Source organism: Cucurbita pepo, chromosome LG19, assembly GCF_002806865.2.
Source record: "Cucurbita pepo subsp. pepo cultivar mu-cu-16 chromosome LG19, ASM280686v2, whole genome shotgun sequence".
Classification (NCBI taxonomy): Eukaryota; Viridiplantae; Streptophyta; class Magnoliopsida; order Cucurbitales; family Cucurbitaceae; genus Cucurbita; species Cucurbita pepo.
This window is the reverse complement of record NC_036656.1, coordinates 6421909-6437619: the sequence shown is the minus strand read 5'-3', so window position 1 is coordinate 6437619 and position 15711 is coordinate 6421909. Positions and strand designations below refer to the sequence as shown.

The following is a 15711-nucleotide window of genomic DNA, read 5'->3' as shown; positions in this document are numbered from 1 at the left end:
ATTGATCTTAAATTGGATCTCAAGTGAAATGATACAATAATTATGAATTATGAATAGAAGAATTCAATCTTGAGAATGTGACATAATATAGCTAGTTAAGACAGAGACATTAGACATTAACAGACAGTGATGAAATTATAGGAAAAAAAAACACAAAAATCTACGCAAAATTGTTAAATTAAACAAATTACATCATTGTTGCGTATAATATTCAATCCTCTGTGCCTTTCATTTTTCTTTGCTTCTTTTTACCTGACTTCTTGTTCATGGTTGGCTGTAATGGTTGTACTTCTTCCGTTGCTCGTGGACGCTTTTTTCCATCTTCCTTCGGCGTCTTACGACCACCAGATTGCAACTGAAGCTGCTGTGATTTCATTTTAATTGATTTAACTAATGACGAAAGCTCGTACTTCTTTGTTGAGGAATCTCCCTCAGTCTTAACAGGGACGTTGCTGTTCACCGTGTCGTCCCCGGATGCTGCAGGCTGTTTCGTGGAAGACTCCCCAAGCTGGCTTTTTGTTAACTGATATCCATCAACCTTTTGCTGCTTCAATGCCACTTGACGAACATAAGCAGCGCTCCTGCAAACAAGAGACTTATATCTCAGAATCATAAAAACTAAAATGAATACTAATGGCAAGTTCTGCTACGCCTTCAATGGTTAAGGCACATTCGCCTAATCAGCTCATACCGTTGCAAGAATTATATATTTGGAATTTGGTAATAAACGGTTGTTTAGAATCTGAAGTATTTCAATAATTCTCAGAAGTATTTATGATACCTTTTGAATTGAGGGTCTGTGGGATCCAAAGCATAGAGAGGTGAATTGAAGAGTGCTGAAAACCGTGGATCACTGTAATCGACCGTCGGTATTTTATCTTCGGCAATGTCTTCCTTCCCCTTTTTCTTCTTATGTTTCAAATTGTATCCTTTGATACCAGTGTCAACGCCGTCGTCGTCAGCAAGAAGCAACTCGAGCTCTGCTCGGCTTGCTTCTGCTTCCCCATCTAGACCAACATGTTCCCTGTCTTTAATGTTTTTCGTTCGATCCTTCTTGCTTTGTTTAACTGGAGGCTCTTCAACAAAAAAGTCACCTGCTTCTTCACCAACCTCTCTATCAGTGTCGCTGCTGTCATCATCTGATGACCGTGCAGATTTACTTCTTGCGTTCACCCGTTTCTCGCGTCTTTTTCGAAGATGAGCCTCCCACAATGTCTCTGATTTCTTATCCTTCTTTTCCAGGATTCGCTTGCTTATATCTTCTAAGCCGGTGTTGAAAGTCACCTCCATATCCTGAGCACCATCCTGCTCACCATCTTCATCAGATTGAAGTAAGGCACGGTACTTATCTTCTTTCGTACGCTTTTTGTCTGTTTGATCCTCCACGCCATCATCACCACTTTCATCCTCACTTTCACTTTCATCAGATGCCAGAAATTCCTTGAGTTCCAAATCTGCCAGCTATAAGCAAAAATATTGTCAGTAGATGAGGCTAAACCTTGAGGAGAATACATAGGAAAAGAAATGCAATGATTATATCTAGACAGCCTTAGATAATACAACCAGCAAAAGGATTATATCGTTATCTCCACTCTTCTTGATATCAAAATCCATATTTCCACATCTCTCAGCAAAATTGGTGAATGATGCTTATTATGCGTACCAAATCATACATCCAATCGGAAATTCTAAATCAAAACCAATGTAAAAGAGAGGCTGACAGGTTTGGGGTTCATAAAAATTAAGTCCTTTCCTATTCATTTAAAGTTTGTCTAATTTAAACCCCAAACTTCCATAACTCGCTTATCGCATGCATAACATAGACAAGTTTGATAAGAATTATGACATGTTACTTGAATATATCAACAACATGCAACAAAAACTAACAATACAGAAGATGATAATACAAAGAGGCCACAAACCTAACTAATGAACCCCAAGATACCGTAAACTGTTGGCAAGCCAAAAAGTACAAAAAGCTCATATGATGCACGTAGAATATCATTTGAGAAACTGGTATCGAATCATAGCATCATTGAGTACAAACCTGATCCGCATTGAATTTTCGTTTCAAGGCTGTTACTCTTTGGGGTTCATCCTCATCCCAAGAAAGATGAATTTTACTATGCTGCAGGGCTGGAGTATGGAAATTTAAAACTTCATAACTTGAAGGTGCCTGATATACAAACGAAATCCTATTAGTCTCGTCCAATTACCTTTCCACACTGCATAATGAACACTATATATGACATGCAATTACAAATGGAAAGAAAGGGTTTAAGCAAGAGCATGTAACAAAAATCATAGAGTTAATACGAGAACTTATCTGTAACTTTCAAAAATTATAAGGAAAAATTGGTTAGTGAGAATGAACATCTTTTAAGCAATAAGTGCGAGAGACCAGTTATGTGTTTTTTTTCTTTAGATAAGGTGTCAAACTTTCCTCAAAAAAAAAAAAAAAACAAAAAAAAAATAATAATAATAATAAAAAAACAACCCTAAACAAAATGGAGGTAAACTAAAGCAAGAATGGATTTCAATCAAGCACAATGAAACCTAAAGAATAATTACATAAAGACTTCACAATCAATGCCTAAAGAGAGACATGAAACCGAACAAGAGCCTATACATCCTCCAAATATCTCTTGAGCCCTCAAGCCATGGACACTAATCTTCTCTATACTTCCTCAAACAGTGTGCCTTATGTTACTTTGAAGCTCTCTTAACACTAGCTCCTGTCTCAACCATGGCCAATGGAGTCCAGCCTCAGAAGTCCAAGCCAAATTAAGAATGAATACATGGCTCCAACAACAATCATTTTGAATTCCATACTCACTGATAACTATTTTCATCTAAAATCTTGTCATCTTGGATTCATAATTCAATTTTTTTTTATTTTACGAAGGCAGAGAAGATTCAATTATGAAACGTTTTTTTTCCTTAAATCCATGGATAGAACTAAAAAGATTTTTCTATCCTTATCAAATCAAACTTACCTATAACTATAAGTTATTGAGTGAATAACTAAATTTTCGAATTATGTTTCGCACGTGTTAGAGAATTATTCTGGAGTATATGACATCTTTAATATTCTTATCTAAAAAGTAGCAACTTCAATATCATATTATTACATTCACTACAGCAAAATTACTTCCAATCAATGTCAAAGAGGATAGATACATCAAATGATTAATAAACAAACCTCTGTAGCAGTGTCCCTAGGAGGGTGTTTGAATTCCATCGAGTCTGGAATAAACCTCAAATCAAGCACATTTGAGGACCTTTCAAATTCCACTCCATCACATGTTTTGTAAAGGTAATCAGCTGTCGCGATAGAATCACATTCCACCACTGCATAATAGTACCTGTACACAAATAGCATAAATTGCAATGATTAGAAGAAATACACAGAGAGAGCCATATTAGAGGTTATAACAGATATTCCATATCATATGCATTTGAGTCTCTACTAAGATCAGACTAAATTTGATGGTGAAATCAATAAATTCAAATGAACCGGTAATTTTTCAGAATGAATATGAAAAGCAGCATCAGAAAAAGAGACCTTAGCCTACTCATTTCATAAGCTCGCAATTTCTCATTATCAATCTCTTCGTCTTCGTCATCATCATCGTCATCGTCATTTTTCTCTTGTTCATCATCAAACAATCCAACTGGACCATGCAACTCTTCCTCTTTCATACGTTGAAGCCCAAACTCAGATGGGTAGACTGCCACAGACAATATTTGTCCACCTTTTGGAAGAAATGAACTTAGTACGACGAACAAATCAACAGCCTACATAACACGACATGATTTAACCAAGTCAAGTACAGATAATAAGGCAGATAAAATATCATCATGATAAGACTGCCAAAGTGTGTGCTAATCTGCAAATAAGTGAGAGAGAGACAGAATATTCATGCTTAAAAAAGTAATACGAACTCCTAATACATATCCAAGCATTGTAAATTGGGTCAAGGCTTATACAAGAAAACAGCTGTTACTTTTATCTACATAAACATGTAAGTATGTGGAAAAATTCCGAACATGAAATGACATTTCAGTGAAGGAAACAAGGCAAACACGAATCACAAAAGAACAGTTGGAAGATAATTGAAATGTCGTTGACTACAACATCAACATACAAATGACTAACAATAGCAAAAAAGCAGCAGAATGGACTATCTGTTTCTGCCAATCAATACAGACTTGTGCATATTCACTTCTTAAATGCAGTCAACATCCATTATAACCTATCTTGTGCTCAGCTTTCCCATCCATTGGGTGATTTTTTTTAGTACAGCATTAAGACTTGAACCTAAATTGTTTTAAGTACATAAAAAAAAAAGTTAAAAAAAAAAAGGCATAAAGAGAAGATATTTAAGATAGGGTTGTAATTAAGAACAAAATTCTGAGTCACAATTTACACTTGGTTAATACGAATAAACATTGCCCAAGATATCTATTGGCTCAACATACCTTCACGTGCCTCCAGTCCAAGTTAACAACTGCAAGCCTGTGAGTTTCCTTGTCGATTTCTGGAATATTCTCCACCTGACAATACAGGAATCCATGATGATTTCAAACATTGCTACCAATTTTACACAATTAAAACCGAACGACAGACAATGAGTGGCAACAATACAATAATTATGTATTGACAAAACATTTGTGTGCATCGGATAGCTGTGAAAAATCCAAATAAAATCCAAGTAACGAGTTCATCATCTGGTTATAAACCTAGACCCTACCCCGATTCCAAAAAATAAAAGTAAAGTGAGTGGCAACAACAAAAATGATCAACGAAAACATTTGTGTGCTCTCGCTGAGTGAAAAATCCGAGTTCATATGTAATCTGCTGATAAACTTAGACCCTACCCCAACCCAAAAAAATTAAAACAACGTAACGAAGCTGCAAAATGATTTTCTATTTTCTCTTCAAGATCAGTTCTTCGCTTAAAAGATGAGTTCGATGAACATTTGACAAAATACAAAATACAAGTATAAACAAATATCTACAACTTTTAAAATATTCAAAACGTACCGGCAATTCAGATGTTTCATCGTCGTAAATCTCATCCAGATCACTTTGGTCCGTATCAGTTGTGTAGTAGTCGGATTCTATCTCTCCATCATCCTCGGACTCTGACTCCTCCAACTCTAATATCTGATTCTTTTCCTCAACCTCAACATCACTCTCTACACTTTCACTGTCAACCTTCTCCTCCTTTACTACATCTTCAACCTTTTCCTCCGTTTCTACGTCCTCCTCACTATCATTCTTTTCACTTTTTTCTTCAATTTTATAATAGTGACGTAAGGGATTCTCCGATTTACCCTTCTTTGGCTTACCTCTCTTATCCAATTGAGCCGAAGAGGAACCAAACCTCTTGTCAACGAACATCCGGTCAAACCGCGAATCAATCGCAACTTTTGCTTTATGCTTAGGGACATTCTGAAAGCGAGGATCAAAATGCACGGACGAGAACCGAGGATCAGTGATAATTTTCTTATTGTCTGAGGCTGAAGACTGAAGATTTCTCTCCTCTTTACTTTTGTTACCCTTGTTCTTTTTCTTAGAGTTACTCAAACTTTTGGAACCCATTACAACGGCCGGCCACTCGCCTCTGCGTATAGTCCTGGCGGGAAACGACTACCACTGCGTACAGTCCGGGCGGGAAACGACTACCACTGCGTACAGTCCGGGCGGGAAACGACTACCACTGCGTACAGTCCGGGCGGGAAACGACTACCACTGCGTACAGTCCGGGAGGGGGACGACGACCACTCGCTGCGAACAGTCCCGGCGGAGGAACGACGTCGACTAGCGTATCGACCGGGCGGAGAAGGCGGTGGAACGCTGCGCGATGGAACTAGGGCTTAAGGCGTCTAGGGGTTATATATGTACCTGATGTTTGAACGCGGGATAGTGTAACCCTGAGATGGATAATCATTAGATATTTACCGAAGCATCATTTCGGATCTCAATAGCCGGGTTGAATCCGGAATGCTACAAGCCCATAACCGACCCTGGCCCTTCATTCAAGCATATTTAAAAAATGAATATTTTTATTCTCTTTTAATTCAAAATTTTTTAAAGAAATATTAATAAAAATAAACTAATAAAATCTGAAAATTAAAAAAATTAAAAAAAAAAAATCTATATATAAATTTTAAAGTTTTTAATCTGAAGTTATTTAAAAGAACATATGTTGATATCCAAATCAATTTATGAAAGGGTTGGTTATCTAGGGTAGTCAACTATTGACCTTGGGCCGGGCTTGGATTAGACTTGGACGGCCTTTGGGCTTTAAGCCCAATCATAACAACTGATATATCAAATCTAACCATTGATATATCAAATCTCTCTCGAACTAGTGTTTGGATCTTTATCTTTTTCGGATGTCACCCATTATCTCAAGTTTTAGATTGAATCCATTGACACAAATAGTTCGTGGGAGAAAATTGAGTTATTTGGGACCAGGAGGATTGATAGGGCAAACTGCTAGTTTTCGATACGAGATATCCATCCTAGTCATTATGGACGCATTTGCCCAGCTGACGCGTATAAAGGAATTAATGTTGGACTTATTGGATCATTAGCAATTCATGCAAGGATCGGTCATTGGGGATCTCTAGAAACTCCATCTTATGAGATTTCTGAGAGATAAAAAAAGTGCGGATGCTTTATTTATCACCAAGTCGAGATGAATACTAGATGGTATGGTCGGGTTTAGTAATGTCATCCCTTGCGCTAGATTGATTAGGCTGAAGCAAAGGGTGTGGTAAGAACTAAATAGAAGGATCAATCTTTTCACTCTCCCCTTCAGTCGGGAATTTACCTACTAGACTAGCCAGCCCTTCTATCGCTGAAAGATAAACATCAAAGCCAAACTACACTATAGAATAGGCAGGCATTTAATCACACTGCTACTTCCTCCGAGAGGGCGGGCAGTTTCAAACCTTGTTAGTTTCATTTCTTCCAATGCTTGCAACTCCGGGTAAGAATCAAAAATAGGATGCGCTGGTCTTGGAACCTTCGCCATCTCAATCTTAGGATGCTTTTTAGCAGCTCTACCAAAGGTAATGAGACTTTAACACTAACAGCTAGCCCCGGGAGAATACAGNCGGTCATTGGGGATCTCTAGAAACTCCATCTTATGAGATTTCTGAGAGATAAAAAAAGTGCGGATGCTTTATTTATCACCAAGTCGAGATGAATACTAGATGGTATGGTCGGGTTTAGTAATGTCATCCCTTGCGCTAGATTGATTAGGCTGAAGCAAAGGGTGTGGTAAGAACTAAATAGAAGGATCAATCTTTTCACTCTCCCCTTCAGTCGGGAATTTACCTACTAGACTAGNCGACAGAAAATTCTTTGGCACTAAATCTAGGTACTCAGGAATAATAGATTGTTCCAACTCGATACCATCAAGAATTCTCGACTATTAAATGGGAACAAGTTCATCTTTGAGAGGTGGACCCCATTGTTCAAGCTTTGAAATAAACACCTAAGGAACATCCATTTACCCTGTACGAAAAAAAATGAATTTCATTATGTGAAAATTGTGTAACTTACTGCATAGTTGATCATAAAATGGTAAGCATATTAAATCACCTAAAAAAGTTATTCTCACATACAAATCAAATGACAAGTCCTCATACGCAGAAGTTTATAACTCACTCAATACTAAGATCGAGTTGCATATGATTATTCTGTAAACAAAAATTAAGATATTTCTACACCCAAAATTGAAGGTTTTTTTTTTTTTTTTGAAACTCAACCAAACCCAATACCACATACAAGGTAGGACCCAACACTTTTACCCAAATCCTCACTTAATTACACCTAATCCCAATCATAAATATGTAAATCTGATAATATAAACATATATACACACAGATAAATGATACTTTACTTTCCTAACAGGATTTGTTTAGAAGAGATGTCAAAGTTCAAATAATTGCACAGAAAATGAGTAATTTTCTTCTATCATTAATAACCAGGCAGGTGCATGATTTGACAATAACTAATAATGCATTAAGCTTAAATAGCAAGCTATAAACAAACCAGAAAGCTCTATCTCAACAACCTATTTTTCAAAGAGATTCCTCCCTAAGTTGAATCAACATATTTAATTTTAAATTAACATGTTATAATGTTACAATGTGATAGGTTATATTCATACCAATGCAAATAATTCAAATCATGTCACGTAAAATATAAGAGTGGGTAAAATGTAATTGTCATCTTTCTACAAAACTTCCCCTCTCAACTTTTGAAAAACATAGGATTAAAATAGTATTTGATTTTGACCGTTTCACTTTTTTTTTTTTTAATCTTAAATGATCTATTGAGTTATTTAATCCATCTTCATCGTTTTATATGGTCTATTTGTCGTCTTTTTTACATTTTATCATATTTGGGATGATAAGTCCCTTTCATGTCTTCACGTTAGGTCTATATTGACTTTAAGATTCCATATGAATATAAGTTTTTTTTCTTCCTAATTCTGTTTTAGGAGATATAAATTAAAGCTGCAGTAAACTAACGTGAAGTTATTAATGAGCTTCCCATTTGCCAATTCATGGCAATAATGTTCACTTTTTTTTTATAATAAAACAAAGAAATGAAGATAACTAAATTATTCCACAAATAAAAATAAAAATAATGATAATAAAGTTTTATTCAATAACCCTTTTGTTTTTTGTTTTCAAAAATTAAATTTGTAAATATTACTTTTAATCGATTCTCTAAAATAAAATTCATTTTTTTTAAAAGAACATTTAAATTTTAAGTGAAATTTCAAAAGAAAAAACATATTTTGAAAACTACTTTTCTTTCATTTTCAAATTTTGGCTTGATATATTAATACATATGTAAAGAGTAGATAATAAAATAAATAAACTCATGTAACTAAATTTTTCAAGACAAAATGATCATAAAAGGAGCCTAAAAATAGTTTTAAAAACTTGCTTTTGTTTTTAAAAATTGGTTAAGAATTCAAAGGTTTTCTTAAAAAGATCCAAATGAAAAAACAAACATAATTTTAAAACACTAAACAAAAATCTAATCAAATGAGCTTAATATATTTGTTAGACGAACTCTCCACAATGGTATGATATTATCCACTTTGAGTATAAGCTCTCATGGCTTTGCTTTGAGCTTCCCCAAAAGGCCTCGTACCAATGAAGTTAGTATTCCTCAATTATAAACCCATGATCATTCCCTAAATTGACGATGTGGGACTTCCATCATCCAACAACATTAATTGTTTCTCAAGATAATATCTATCAAATTCTTGCAATCAGACGTTAACATCATTTATTTACTTAAGGTTCGTTTTTACTTCATTTCTTCATAATGCAAGACTATTTTAACACAACCTCCCAAGAGTTGTAAAGCCATATTAAACTTTTTATAGCATAAAGTTCATTCAATCTTTGTTAAATAATAAAGTCACTGCAAGCTACCCTACAATAATTAAAATATAAGGTAAAGGGATACTATAACATACCTTTTACTTTATAAACGAAGAAAATCGCTCCTCCTGAATTGCCTATTGAAATTAAGAAAACTCATTAGCTTTCAATCAATTAAAAAAAAAAAAACAATTTCCAAAACCGTGTTTGTTAAAGTGCACCAAATTATTTGTGACCAACTATGATGCAAAAACTACAACAATGGAAGGGTAAAACCTTTTTGGGGTTTCAAGATCTTTTATCCAAAGCAAACATAATTATTACCAAAATTTTGCATGATTTTGTCCCGCGAGCAAGTCCAAAAGTTGAAGATTCACAGAGCAACAGCAGCTAGTGTTGTGCATGTTGTTGGATTAACATTGCTTCAGAATCACTTCTCCATTATTTTCTTTGATGTTCAACTTCTGGGGCCGCTATCATGTTCACAGTTTTGTTTTGTAACTCTTCTATCATTTTTCATTTCCTATAAATAACACATAATCTTCACTTTAATATCCCAGGCTGGCTTTGTTTAGTACAGAGAGAGAGAGAGAGTAGCATTTGTACCTATATTTGTAGGTCATGGCTTCCTTTGCTGTGGCATTCTCACACTTTGCAATTCTTTTGCTGTCTGCTGTGTCGTTGGGGAGTTCGCTGAGCTTAGACTACTACGACAAGACGTGTCCCAGTGCCGACTTCATTGTTACTAAAGCTGTCAGGAATGCAGCTTACAAAGATAAGACTGTCCCTGCTGCACTCCTCCGAATGCACTTTCATGACTGCTTTATAAGGGTAACCTTTAAAATTCTTGACATGTTTAATACTTCTCTAAGTTTGACAAAACTAACCTGGTTCTGTTTGCCTGGGTGAAGGGTTGTGATGCATCTGTATTGCTGAACTCAGTAGGGAACAACAAAGCAGAGAAAGATGGGCCAGCTAATTTGTCTTTGCACTCGTTTTTTGTGATAGACGACGCGAAGAAAGAACTAGAATCCTATTGCCCTGGCGTTGTCTCTTGTGCTGATATCTTAGCTATGGCTGCAAGGGATGCAGTTGTGCTTGTAAGAAAGCATATAATTCAAATGATTTTTTGCCTAGTAACAAGGATGGTTTGAAATTTAGAAGTCCAAAACATTTTCTTTCTAAAAGGATATAATTTTGTGTATGTCTGTCTTACAGTCTGGAGGTCCAACATGGGATGTTCCTAAAGGAAGAAAGGATGGAAGGACATCAAAGGCAAGTGAAACAATACAATTGCCATCTCCAGCCTTCAACATTTCTCAGCTGCAACAGAGCTTCTCCCAAAGGGGACTATCCTTGGACGACCTCGTTGCTCTGTCAGGTAAACCACATATGACGAATGCATCAGCGTAAAATATCAGTACAACATAAGATTATTAAAGAAAGAATAAAGTCGTCCTATCAAAGATATAAGCAATAACATTGTCATATGATGCAGGAGCACACACCTTAGGATTTGCTCATTGCTCATCCTTTGAAGGTAGAATCCGCAACTTCAGTCCAGCCAGCAATGTTGACCCTGCAATGAATCCATCGTTTGCAGGAAGTCTAAGAAACATGTGCCCAGTAAACAACAAGGCAAAAAATGCGGGCGCTAACATGGATACTTCTCCGACCACATTCGACAACAATTACTATAGACTGATACTACAAAAGAAGGGCCTGTTTTCTGCTGATCAAGCTCTGCTCAACTTTCCCAAGACCAAGAATCTTGTTAATGAGTTTGCTAGCTCAAAGGAAGCTTTTAACCGAGCATTTGTTAATTCCATGATCAAGATGAGTAGCATCACTGGAGGACAGGAGATCAGAAAGAATTGTAGGGCAGTGAACTAAAAGCTACTCTTGATAGCTCTGTGTGTTTTGTTTGCTAGACTAATAATCATCTATTTAAGCAATGGGAGCTAAGTACCCATGGCTAGATTGTATTCAGTACTGTTAAAATCATATTACAAATGTTCTCTTATATATGATCACCAATGGAATGCCTATATTTCTGCCTTCATTTTTCGCTTTATTCTCAGATGTCTCCAATTAGAGATGAAGTTATTTCTACGGTGATGTCTCCAGTACCTACATCCACTAATCACGCCCACTTTAAGATTCTCCAATTCGTACCCAACTGAACCTAATGGACAAGAAAATAATAGGAATCAGATCTAAGCTACTTCGTTAAAGCTCAAGCCACCTGAAAACACTGAAAAATTATGCAGGAAACTCCGGCAGCAAGAGAAGTAAAACCAGGAGAAGATGGTCAGCATGAATGTACCAAAGCAAATGTTCAAAGACAATGGGATTTTACCCTTTTAACCTATGACATTAATAAACTCTAGTCTGAGATAACTAAAAAAAGAGTATTAATTAAACAAAGATTTGGCAACAACAAAACAACAACAACCAAACCACTTGATGCAACTCCTCTCCTCCTCTCCCGGTAGATTTGTCGGCAGTTGAAGAACAGTAACGTGTGTTGGGTGAATTATATGCCACAAAGTCTATAGACCCACGATTATGCAAATGAATAACTGATAAGACAGTGGATTAAAATGAAGAACCAAAAAAAAAGTGAGCTAATTGATGATTTGAGATTTACAATAGCTCCTAATAATGCATATAATTGAACTCTCAAAAACAGGTATTTCATTCAACACAAGTCCTAAATTAAAGTTTCAACCTGCACAAATGCAGTAACGCACTAGTTTTCTCAACAGTTATCTCCAAAATTTCTAGGCATCTGCCACTGAACTTGAAATTACGAGAACGCCTAAAATAGACTGGAAATACATTCTCACTCACATCAAAGTGGACAAAGACCATGAACTTAACAAGTCCACCAAACACTTGTAAACCTCGTCATTTCATCAGAGAAGTTTCCTGTTAGAAGTAAAACAATTTTATAACTCAGGTTACCGAACTCCAAAAAAAATCATGTATTAATAAATGCATTTCCGTACCTTGACTGGATCACAATTGAGAACAATCTCGGCCAATTGAATATTGCCACTCAGATTTGATGCCTTGTGCGATGGCATGAATGCAAAGCCGTCAACAAGCTTCTCACACTTCAACCCCCATTTGACCATCAAGAACTCAATCAGATGGTGCCCACTGTACAATTTGAAGGACAATGAATTGGTAGAGGTGGAAAATAATGATAACAATGATAATAATCATAATTATAACCATCATGATCACGGAACCACCAATTACCCCTATTCCCCAAGATATAAGATAATACTATCAACTATCAAGTTACCTGCGATTGTGGTAGGTTGTTATAAAAACTGATCCCGGTGAACTTTGGAGAAGAAAGGCCACGGTTGAAAAGAGATCATCAAATGCTTCCCAACAAAAACAAAACTCAATTTCAGAACATTTTTTCCCCATAAACAAAGATGCAAAAGTAAAAGGCAATTGGATCCCAAATTGATCCTATGGTCCTACCACTGTTTTCGTACAATACATCGGCCCCAATAATGATTGTAGGTCGTAAATTGAATATTGATGTGTCCCAAACCCCCCATGTAAGTCCTATTACCTACACTTATCAGAAACTCTTCACTAAGCCAGATCCGTTAAGATGCAATTAGAGGAAAAAATAGCAAGAAAAATACTAGTAGTAATAGATTTACGTTACAGTTGAGCTTATTCAGGTCACAAACTCTTCTGATATTGTCCAGCACCTGCAAATTCAAGAGTAGGCCAGTGGAAGGATGCCCGTTAACGTAGTTATCTCAGTGAATTTGGTTCTAAACACAGTCTGCCTCATCCTTAGTGCGAGAAACTCCTTTAGCTTGACCTTTTTATGATTCATTTTTAAAAGCATTAATTTGAACCACCTCCCGCCCAAAAAGGAAAAAACAAAACAAAAATGAAGTTCATATAACTTGATTAAAGGAAATATGATCAAGGAGGTGAAAAATTCTGCTGCCATTTTTTTACAATTGATGCAAGAAGTGGAACTTAAATTATCAAGCGAATTAACAAAGACGAAGTAATACCTCCACTCTGTTAGCATCGTCAGTCAAAGTAACATTAGCGCCTAATTTAGCTGCAACCAATCCAGGCAATGAAGTACCGGCACCGAGCTGCAACCAATTTGGAGGTCACAGAGTCACCCTAGATATTAAACTTCCCCGATTCAAAATAATCAAGCATATCGCCCAAACTCTAACTCTACTGGTAATTTGCTTCTAGGAGACCTCGTTGGAGACAGATTCAAAAGAAAAGGATAATACACAAGTACCTCAACGACGTTAGCACCAGAAAATCGTGTTTTCTGCTGCCAGATATACTCGGCAAGGATAATACTGCAAGGCCACACATAAAGCCCGTAATCCTCTTCCATATTCTGCAGTTTCGAGGCAATTACAAAAGGAGATTGTTAAAGTTTCTCTGTCTATCGATGTTTTGAAGAAAAAAATGGAAGGAGAATATTGACACCTCGATGATAGAAATGGAGAAGACCGATTTTCCATCATCATCTTCAAAAACATGACGAGAGATTGTAGTCGAAGAGGGAGCGGCCGAGTCGTCGAAGCTACCGTCTTCCATGTCGCTCGCCGCCGATTGCCCAAACAAATAGGACCAGCTTTCCACTGGCGGGAGCGCGAGGAAGTACATAACTAATGGGCCGTTCCAATTGATAAATTTTTTTAATTAAATTGGAGAGAGTATTATTTAATTATAAATATTTTTTAAATTAGCTGACGTGGGACTTTCATCATACAATGAATAATTTAGTTCGGCACATAAAATTTAGAATTTAGATTCAACACTCTATGCCTCTAACATTCTTTTGTATTTCCGTAATATGACTATATTATCTACTTAATTTTAATTATTTTTAAGAGTACAAATTATTTCCGCATATTAAAACTAATTTTTTAATATGTTTTCTAGAAAAATAATCATATTTACGTGCTCAAATAATTCATACAGTTTTCACAGTACGTAATGTAGTGTTGTCGTAAGAATGTAGAAAAATGTCGAGACCGTTAAACGATTTTAACTCTTGGTCTGAATCATAGACATGAATCGTTAGTAAATAATTTAAATTTTCAATTATTATTAAATATTTTAAAAAACTATACATTAACATATAACATATATGATTTTATAGATGTGACAATAAATTCTCACATCATATTACATTTGAAGCCATATAAAAAATATGGTATATAATATGGTTGGCGCAATAAATATTATCAAAAGGATTTTGAGCAAATTTAATATTATAAATATTAAATAAGGAAAATATGAGAATCTTATAATTAATTCTTTCTATTTTTTAGTAGACATAGCCTTTATTTATTTATTTATTTTATAAGAAGGTATAGGATTCTCAAATGGTAGCCTCATGTTTCTCGATGTCTGCCTTTGATACCATTTGTAACAGTCAAAGTTCACCGCTAGCAAATATTGTCCGCTTTAGTTCGTTACATATCGTCGTCAGCCTCGTGGATTTAAAACGCGTTTATTAAGGAGAAATTTTCACACCGTTATAAGGAATGCTTAATTTCTCTCCAACCGATGTGGGACCTTACAACGATGACTTTAACTCATTCTATTTATTGATATGACATGACATTTATTAATCCCTGGACCAATAAAATAGTAGTTCACGAATCGTATTAATATTCATCTCTTCAATTCAACAACACGTTAAGGTATACATATGCATAATCCAATTGCGGTTGCATTCCCAAACAACCCGATTCGTTGACAGCGACTCGATTCCATAGCACGACTCAACAAAGCAGCCATGTCGTCCTACCTATTTAAAGTTTGAGAATAGGTCGAGGGCGTTGCGCCCTCGATGCCTCCAATCATTGACTTTATCTGATAGAACTCGCACGCGTGCGCAAGTTGCGTTCAAAGACTCAAGTGGTTATTACTATTTTGCATATAAGTTTTTTAAAATTAAAATTCTACTTAGAATAAAAAAGGCATAAATTTAGTAAGATTGGTTAATGTTAAATTACAAATTTAGCCTTATGATATATGATATAATAAATAAATAAATAAATAAATAAATAAATAAATAAATAAATAAAGTAAAAAAAAAGGTTAAAATCAATTATTTACCGAGCTTTTATCAAATTGTGAAACTATTAAAAAAAAAATTAAAAATACTAAATCCTAATTTCTCTAAATTTTTATTTTTATAGAAACGATAATAATAATAATAATAATAATAAAAAAGATCGCAATAATATTTTCATAACA

At 35.4% G+C, this 15711-nt stretch overlaps 3 protein-coding genes and 1 long non-coding RNA gene across 7 annotated transcripts; 1 reads left to right on the top strand and 3 right to left on the bottom strand.

Moving 5' to 3' along the window:
• Positions 1-19: 19 nt before the first annotated feature.
• Positions 20-5936, bottom strand: LOC111781555 (pre-rRNA-processing protein esf1). The gene is made up of 7 exons (XM_023662220.1): positions 5048-5936; positions 4483-4557; positions 3566-3798; positions 3203-3365; positions 2048-2176; positions 782-1461; positions 20-581 (listed from the first exon to the last, which is right to left on the bottom strand). The coding sequence occupies exons 1-7, from the start codon at positions 5606-5608 to the stop codon at positions 212-214; spliced, it is 2211 nt and encodes a 736-aa protein (XP_023517988.1). The 5' UTR covers positions 5609-5936; the 3' UTR covers positions 20-211.
• Positions 5937-7373: 1437 nt separating this feature from the next.
• Positions 7374-9862, bottom strand: LOC111782135. Its single transcript, XR_002813062.1, has 3 exons — positions 9751-9862; positions 9522-9563; positions 7374-7534 (listed from the first exon to the last, which is right to left on the bottom strand). It is a non-coding gene; the product is annotated as an uncharacterized LOC111782135 (long non-coding RNA).
• Positions 9863-9954: 92 nt separating this feature from the next.
• LOC111782133 (peroxidase 64-like) lies at positions 9955-11474 on the top strand. Its single transcript, XM_023662933.1, has 4 exons — positions 9955-10257; positions 10338-10526; positions 10645-10807; positions 10925-11474. Exons 1-4 carry the CDS (start codon positions 10048-10050, stop codon positions 11317-11319), a joined length of 957 nt encoding a protein of 318 aa, XP_023518701.1. The 5' UTR covers positions 9955-10047; the 3' UTR covers positions 11320-11474.
• A 42-nt stretch (positions 11475-11516) lies between these two features.
• LOC111782134 (methyltransferase-like protein 23) lies at positions 11517-14100 on the bottom strand. 4 transcript variants are annotated; one of them, XR_002813060.1, is made up of 9 exons: positions 13927-14100; positions 13730-13834; positions 13485-13571; positions 13116-13166; positions 12928-13021; positions 12740-12824; positions 12438-12591; positions 12280-12357; positions 11517-11605 (listed from the first exon to the last, which is right to left on the bottom strand). XR_002813060.1 is itself a non-coding variant. In XM_023662934.1 (8 exons), the coding sequence occupies exons 1-8, from the start codon at positions 14035-14037 to the stop codon at positions 12337-12339; spliced, it is 708 nt and encodes a 235-aa protein (XP_023518702.1). In that variant the 5' UTR covers positions 14038-14100; the 3' UTR covers positions 12030-12336. The 4 variants fall into 4 exon arrangements, 1 of the variants encoding a protein (XP_023518702.1); XR_002813059.1 differs by having other exon boundaries at positions 11524-11611; XM_023662934.1 differs by lacking the exon at positions 11517-11605 and having other exon boundaries at positions 12030-12357.
• Between the last annotated feature and the right edge of the window lie 1611 nt (positions 14101-15711).

Excerpts from the sequence above, each read along its gene's own strand:
- LOC111781555 (XM_023662220.1), bottom strand. The coding sequence starts at position 5,608 with ATGGGTTCCAAAAGTTTGAGTAACTCTAAGAAAAAGAACAAGGGTAAC. Across the intron at positions 4,558-5,047 it reads ATGAAACATCTGAATTGCCG|GTGGAGAATATTCCAGAAAT; the intron begins GTACGTTTTGAA and ends CTGTATTGTCAG. Across the intron at positions 2,177-3,202 it reads CTAGGGACACTGCTACAGAG|GCACCTTCAAGTTATGAAGT; the intron begins GTTTGTTTATTA and ends TTTGTATATCAG.
- LOC111782133 (XM_023662933.1), top strand. The coding sequence starts at position 10,048 with ATGGCTTCCTTTGCTGTGGCATTCTCACACTTTGCAATTCTTTTGCTG. Across the intron at positions 10,527-10,644 it reads CAAGGGATGCAGTTGTGCTT|TCTGGAGGTCCAACATGGGA; the intron begins GTAAGAAAGCAT and ends TCTGTCTTACAG. Across the intron at positions 10,808-10,924 it reads CGACCTCGTTGCTCTGTCAG|GAGCACACACCTTAGGATTT; the intron begins GTAAACCACATA and ends CATATGATGCAG.
- LOC111782134 (XM_023662934.1), bottom strand. The coding sequence starts at position 14,037 with ATGGAAGACGGTAGCTTCGACGACTCGGCCGCTCCCTCTTCGACTACA. Across the intron at positions 13,572-13,729 it reads CTGGTGCTAACGTCGTTGAG|CTCGGTGCCGGTACTTCATT; the intron begins GTACTTGTGTAT and ends AATTGGTTGCAG. Across the intron at positions 13,022-13,115 it reads TGAATAAGCTCAACTGTAAC|GTAATAGGACTTACATGGGG; the intron begins GTAAATCTATTA and ends TGATAAGTGTAG.